The sequence below is a fragment of the Felis catus genome, chromosome B4 (genome assembly GCF_018350175.1).
Source record: "Felis catus isolate Fca126 chromosome B4, F.catus_Fca126_mat1.0, whole genome shotgun sequence".
In the NCBI taxonomy this organism is placed as follows: Eukaryota; Metazoa; Chordata; class Mammalia; order Carnivora; family Felidae; genus Felis; species Felis catus.
In genome coordinates this window covers 90,460,959-90,468,137 of record NC_058374.1, presented here as the reverse complement: position 1 = coordinate 90,468,137, position 7,179 = coordinate 90,460,959, and the positions used below count along the sequence as shown (strand labels likewise).

General features: G+C 36.1%; 1 protein-coding gene and 1 long non-coding RNA gene across 2 annotated transcripts in view; one reads left to right on the top strand and one right to left on the bottom strand.

Annotated features, from left to right (window-relative positions):
- The first annotated feature begins 356 nt into the window (after positions 1–356).
- On the top strand, positions 357–4,309 carry LOC102901334. Its single transcript, XR_006600837.1, has 4 exons — positions 357–420; positions 2,261–2,381; positions 3,232–3,295; positions 4,197–4,309. It is a non-coding gene; the product is annotated as an uncharacterized LOC102901334 (long non-coding RNA).
- Positions 4,310–5,218: 909 nt separating this feature from the next.
- The window catches only part of LEMD3 (LEM domain containing 3), a 63,978-nt gene continuing 62,017 nt past the window's right edge, over positions 5,219–7,179 (bottom strand). Inside the window, exon 13 of the mRNA XM_023257197.2 lies at positions 5,219–6,974. Coding sequence (XP_023112965.2) covers positions 6,811–6,974 — 164 coding nt within the window. The 3' untranslated portion in view covers positions 5,219–6,810. The remainder of the gene's footprint in view (positions 6,975–7,179) is intronic.

Sequence of the window (7,179 nt, the reverse complement as noted above, 5' to 3'; positions counted from 1 at the left end):
CAGGCCACGGTGACCACCAATGAACTGATGGATCTGCATCTCGAGCAACAGCAAGATATTATGGAGGAGGAGGTCTTGTCTGCAGAGGAGAAAAAGGCGGAGGAAACTCTCACCTCAAATGAGATCAGGGAGATGTGTCAAATGTGGGAAACAGTGCAATTCTGTAGAAAAGCACCACCTGAATAAGGCTGTAGCAATGAGAGCAATGAACGTTTAACGACAATGTAGTATCACATTTCCACGAAATCCTCAAAAGGAGGCAAAAGCAAGTGTCACTGAATAGGTTCCTTGTTAAAGCTGCACCAAAAGAAAAAGATTCCATTGAGCCAAAAGACAGCAGTGATTCCGTTAGTGAAAGTCGTCCTACACAATAACTCCCCTCTCTTGTCTCCCTCACACCAGCCATGAAGGTTTTCAAAGGTAAGTGCAGGTTATTTTTTTTTTATTTTGTATTTTATTATTTTGTATTATATCACAGTATTGTAATCATTTTTATGTGAATATTTTTAGGTTGTGGAACAAATCATCTGAGTTTCCTTTTTTTTAATGTTTATCTTTTTAAGACAGAGAGAGAGAGAGTACGAGCAGGGAAGGGGTAGAGAGAGAGAGAGGCACAGAATCTGAAGCAGGCTCCAGGCTCCGAGCTGTCAGCACAGAGCCCGATGAGGGGCTCAAACCCCATGAACTGTGAGATCATGACCTGAGCTGAAGTCGGATGCTTAACCTACCAACTGAACTACCCAGGTGCCCCTCCATTTTTTCTTAAGGGGAAATTTGCTTTGATATACAAGTGCTTTGGCTTACAAGCATATTTTCAGAATGAATTATGCTCACAAACTAAGGTTTTACTGTATTCTAGATTTTAAAGCATATAAAATAGCTCAATAAAATTTTTGATTACATGTTGCGATGATAATACCCTGAGTATATAAGGTTAAATAAAATCTATTAAAGTTAACTTTACCTGTCTTTACCTATTTTTTCCTTTTTTTAACTTGGCCATTAGAAAATTTTAAATTACACATGGCTAACATTATATCTCTATTGGACAAGCACTGGTCTAGATAAAGGCAGGTCTTGAATACCAACTTGAACTTGGCTATTATTCAGTACAAAGTAAAAAGCTACTAAGATCTCAAAATGTCCACATTAGTAGCCTTTGTGTGGGGAGCGGTAAAAGGAAGTATTGCAGCACTCGGAAATACAAAAATAAGACTGCCTCTTAAAAGTTAAAATTTTAGGGGCGCCTGGGTGGCTCAGTCGGTTGAGTGTCCGACTTCGGTCGGGTCATGATCTCACAGTTCGTGCGTCGGGGTCTGTGCTGACAGCTCAGAGCCTGGAGCCTGCTTCAGATTCTGTGTATCCTTCTCTCTCTGCTCCTCGCCCACTCATTTTCTCTCTCTCTCCAAAATAAATAAACATTAAAAAAAAAAAAGTTAAAAATTTTAGGGGAGCTCAGTTAGTTGAACATTTGACTATTGGTTTTGGCTCAGGTCACCTCACAGTTTTTCAGTTCAAGCCTTGTGCTGACAGTATGGAATCCATGTGGGAGTCTCTGTCTCTCTGCCCCTTTTCCCACTCCCTCAAAATAAATAACTTTAAAAAGAAGTTAAGGGGCGCCTGGGCAGCTCAGTCAGTTGAGCGTTGACTTCGACTCAGGTCATGATCTCACGGTTGGTGAGTCCGAGCCCCGCGTCGGGCTCTGTGCTGACAGCTCAGAACCTGGAGCCCCCTTCGGATTCTGTGTCTCCCTCTTTCTCTGCCCCTCCCCAGCTCACACTCTGTCTCTGTCTCTCTCAAAAATAAACGGTAAAAAAAAAAAAATTTTTTTTTAAAGAAGTTAAAATTTTGGGGCCACCTGGGTGGCTCAGTCTATTAAGTGTTAACGACTCTTGATTTTGACTCAGGTCATCTCACAGTCGTGAGAATGAGTCCTACCATCAGGCTCCACTCTTGGCACGGAGCCTGCTTAAGACTCTCTCTCCCTTTCCCTTTGCCCCAATCCCACTCACGTTCTCATTCTCTCTCTCAAAAAAATACATACGTACATAAAAATTTTTTAAGTTAAAATTTTAAATTAATTCAACAGATCAAGGCAGAAATGAAGTTGCAAAAAACATGGTTCCAGACCTGTAAGACCTGACTAGTTAATACATAGTTTCAAGTAAATTTCTAGCCTTGGGTTGGCAAACCACTCACTTACGAACAGTTCTATTTAAAAACCAACTTTTGTAATTGTTCTTTCTTTTGACAATCATAGGTTTCTAGATCTACTCAGCATCTCATTTTTCTATGATCCAGGAAAATTTCTCATCAGTTATCAGAGAATCGTAGAGAACGCCAGAACGTTATGTCAAGTAACAATTATGTATTTTAGAAAGGTAAGATTCTCAGACAATCCCCTCTTGCCCTTCCTCTAACAATGTCCTACATTTGAGAAGTCAGAGGATTATTTTGATTAGCTGCTACAGTTCTGAGACATCTTATCTAGCACCCTTGATTGGCCTCTTGTTCCCCACTCCGGTAACCCATAATTTAGGGAATGTCATCACCATCTAATCAGTTGCCCAAGTCAGATATGTGATAGTCATACTAAATTTCCACTTTAACTTCACCCCAAAGACCTTGTTACATTCCACCTTCTTAATTTGTTTCAAATCTTCCTTAATACTTCACCCCCTCCCAACCACATCATTAAATATGGCAGAATTGGCAATGAACTAAATTTCTATGGATTCTCTCTCTCATTCTCTGGGTCATCTAATTTACTTTCATGGTTTTAATTCCCAAATTGTATCTCTAGCTCAGATCTTTCTCAAAATACAACGGAATTAGAAATCCAGTCACCTGCTAGGAATATCCACCTGAATATTCCATAGACATCCCAATCTCAAAATGTCCAAAAATTCAATTACCATCTTTTCCATCCGGTTTGTTACTTATCATCTGTTCTCTAAATGTTGTGATTGTTAGAATTCCCACACTAGAAAATTGAACATCAGTTTCTCTCCCAATATTGAATCAAGTCCTTCCCATTTCTTATTCGTTAAATCCTTTCTCCATTTTTCATCATAACAAATCCTTACCTGAATTCCCTTTAACCAACATCCAAACTTCATAATGTGACCTACAAGGTCTTCCATGGTCTTATCACGGTCTACTTTTATATTCAGTTTATACATGCAGTAGGTTTATCTTATCAATCTTTTTTCATGTGCTTTCTATGCCTAGATAACCTTTTCAATTTAAGGAGCATGTGCAGGCTTCCAATGTCCACCCACTCATAGAAAAAAAGGTGAGTCTAAGCACATGGGTTCTATTGGTTTTAAAATCTAAGAATCAACAAAATGAATCTATCCTGCTGCCCCTAGTAGAGGTTCTCAGGTGTAATCAGGATGTATTTCTGTTTATAAAGTTTCTCCAAGGAGGCTTAGAGGCAGTAGTAGCTAGTCCTGCTTACTGGACCAAGAGGATGAGCATCCTGGATATTCAGATTCTTTAAACCACAACTTTTGGTTTCTAATTATTTTCAGTTCTTAAGTACCTGTTCCTCAGCATCCTTTCCAAAAGAGTGGCTGCCCAAATTCTGCTTGATTTAGCATCCTCTGTTGAGTCATCTGGAAGAAGTGACTTGCCGAGGTAAGTCTAGGGAAAAAGGGCGAAGAAGCCATGTACATGACCTATAATAATGTGACGTTACTAGGAGCAGTGAGAACCGTAATGTCAATCGTATTAAAGGAAATATTCTGGGCATGTGATATTAAAAAACATTGTTCACTTAGACAACTTGCCATCCAAACAGTGAATACCATACAAGGAAAATATAAAGAAGTCGAATATCAGGCTTCAATATTCACAGGGTATTCAGGAGTCTACAGACCAATGAGTCTGAAAATGGATTTTGTCATAGCTTCAGTTCCATGCACCAATTTTTATGAGCTCATCACAAGAATAAAAGTTCCCCTAGGAGCTCAAGGGAAAGGAGACTTATCATTGTAGCTATACTAATTAAGAAGTGTTTAATAAATGTTTAAATTAAAATATGGCTCAGCTGTTCTCTCATCTGCCTTATGTCTTTCCCATCTATTAAGATGCAAAAGGTGCCTCTCTGTACTCCCAGGATTTCTTCTGCTTTTTTCTCTCAATATATTCTCCACACTATCTTTTAACTTATCTGTTCTATGTTCCTCCTCTAGAGTGCGACCACCTTGAGGACTGGGCCATGTCTTTTTCATCTTTGCATCCCTAACAAGTAACAATACTTGACCTTTGTTAGCAATCAATAAAAGTCTACCAACTGACTGATTAACCAAGTCTTTTTTTTTTTTTTTACTTGATTAAACCATTAAAAAATCTAAACCAATGCTATTCAAAGTGGCTAGCCCTTAAACTGTTGGTTTATAATGTGATACGGAGTTTGAGCAGAATGTGTAAAAGAATAGCTTCCTTTTTTGAGAAAGTCTTGCTATGAAAAAACTGCTGCTTTAGTGACACAGCTGATGTATATAGTCTTGCCCCTCTTTGATCCAAACACTTGAGAGTCAGAAAAAGACATTTTCATAAAGAAAAGGAAGATGCTGAGGAATGGATGGTTAAAGTTAACTTTAGGGTCTTCATCCATCTTTATGACCATACATACATATATTTACAGATCCCCAAAATGACTTAAAATAAAGGCACCTATTTTAACTGGTTAAAAAAAAAAAAATAAAGACACAGGGCATTAAAAAGTTTTTTAAAAGCCAAGACGCATTAAAAAAAAAAAAAAAACCTAATAAATTTTTAATTAGAATTTTTTCTTTTTTTTTTTAACAGGACAAGTAACAGATTACATCAAACTTCAGAACTTCTCAAGTATCTAGTTATTATACACATTCCCATCTGTCTTGCAGGGAGGGATCTTGGTCGGCTTAACAGTTTCAGGTAAAATAAGCTGCATAATAGTATATATTACAATAATAAATGTACAATGTTTACATGAAATATGTTTTAGAAGCAAAAAAAAAAAAAAAAACAAAGATGCATCTGCATCAAAAGGCGACCTTTTAAAACGCCACAACTGTTTTTTACATTCACTCTTGCAACAGGTCACAAGATGGGGTCACTAAGCTCAGATAAATCACTATGATGCACATAAAATACAGAAAGATTGGTTATTTTATATATATTATATATATATATATTTATATTCTCACACTTTAGCATCTGAGACATAAACTGAGAATTTAAAATTTATTCTCTTCAGATAACAAATCATTTTTTATTTTTCATAAACATGGTGCCCACAAAAGCACATAGGTAAGGCACAATAGGGTTTTCTGTTACAGAACAGTGTGCATCATGTTTACTTAACCAGAAAACGTGCATTATCTGTGCAAGTTCATGCTGCAAACCCAACACATATACAATAAAAAACAAAAAGGAAACTGAGCTTTAAACAAAATCAAAATTGGTACAATTCCAGCTGTTTCACATATTCATTTGGACTGACAACAATATATCAACAGGTTGTTTTTTAAAAAGCCAATTGTTACGTTACAAGTAAACTCTGCTCAGCAACGATTTTAATCTGAAATCATAAACAGTAATAAAGCAACTTTACTGAAACAAAGTAAATACCGAGGCACAAAGCAACAGTCACTCGTGCATTTACTATATTGCAAGCTTTCATGACCCAAAATTTCAAATATAAATTTTCAAAGACACATTTTGCTGCAACAATGTGCCCTGCTTTAAACTTGACATAGAACAGGGGAGCTGACATTTCATTAAATTATAAATAAATTGGGAAAATGACTTACTCCCAATAGTACTATGACATAGTCCTAGTATTTATAATAAATACAGCTTTTCACAAAATACTTTTCCAATATCTGCCAATTGCATCTTTATTGCTCACATAAATTTGAATCCATTACAACCGATATCGTAACTTTCACACAAAATCATACTCAGACATTTTTATATAAAACTTATAAAAGATATTTTAAACTTGTATCTAATACTTCCAGGTGTTTGGCTGTTTGATCTATGTGATAGTACAGCCATATGTATATATGTGTGTATATATATACACATATACACATACATATATATACACATACACACATATATACACATACATATGTACACATTAGATTATGAATAAAATAGGAAGCTTATTTTACTGCTTTAATGCAGACATCCTCACAAAACAAGACTACTTTCGCCAACCCCCAGCATTTATACATATATACAAAAGCCAGTTTAAGTACATGTACATCCACCTACACGTATATGTAACCACTAAACCCAAATTAATTTTCCTGTATTCCAGCTGTAACAAATGAATCTCTTACAAGCAATAGAAACCTAAGGTTAAATTGGGAAATTAACAGTTTTACCACACTGGCCTGGTAAGGAACTATGCAGGTGACTGTATACAAAAATTCACAACATTAGTTCACAGGAAATTATGGAAATACAAGAGGCCTCTTCACCATGCTTTTGTGTGGTTATCCAAACATTCTGTGGTGCAAAAACACAACCACCACATCTGAAAATGCTTAATAACGTCAATGTTCCTCATGCAAAACTTTAAATGCATTGGCTTAACTGAGCTCCAAAAACTAAATGAAACAATTGTTCTGTCTACTCGGCATTGCTGCCTCACTGTTAAGTCCCTTTGGAACCTTAAGATTTCTGGAACATTCAAACAGAGCTGTATTCAATAAAAATATTACATACAAAAAGCATTTAAAAGGAAGACAAGAAGCCAAACAGGAATTTTCCTATTGTAAATACCAATCCTAGGAGTGGAAGAAAGTCTTTTCAGGAACCTCCTTGAGAATTGGCTAGGCCAGTCCGAAGACGAAGATGAGACATAGAGTTCATATGTTTATTTGATGGCTTCAAGGGAGTATTGCAAGTAAGAGCTTGGGGAAAGCGGTGGTGATATCTATCTAGTCGTAAATATTTTACTGTAACCAATTTCCCTGTTGTAAGATAAAAATAATATTTTAGATCTGTAAAAATGTGCTTAATATTTACAAAAAACAAACTGTGGTAAAAGACATATGAACATAATATGCAAATAAAGGAATCTTAAATTATTACTCTAAAAATGCTGCCCTAATATTCTTTAATTTAAAATCTGGTATAATTTAACAGTAAGCCATAATTTATGTTTTTAAAATGTTT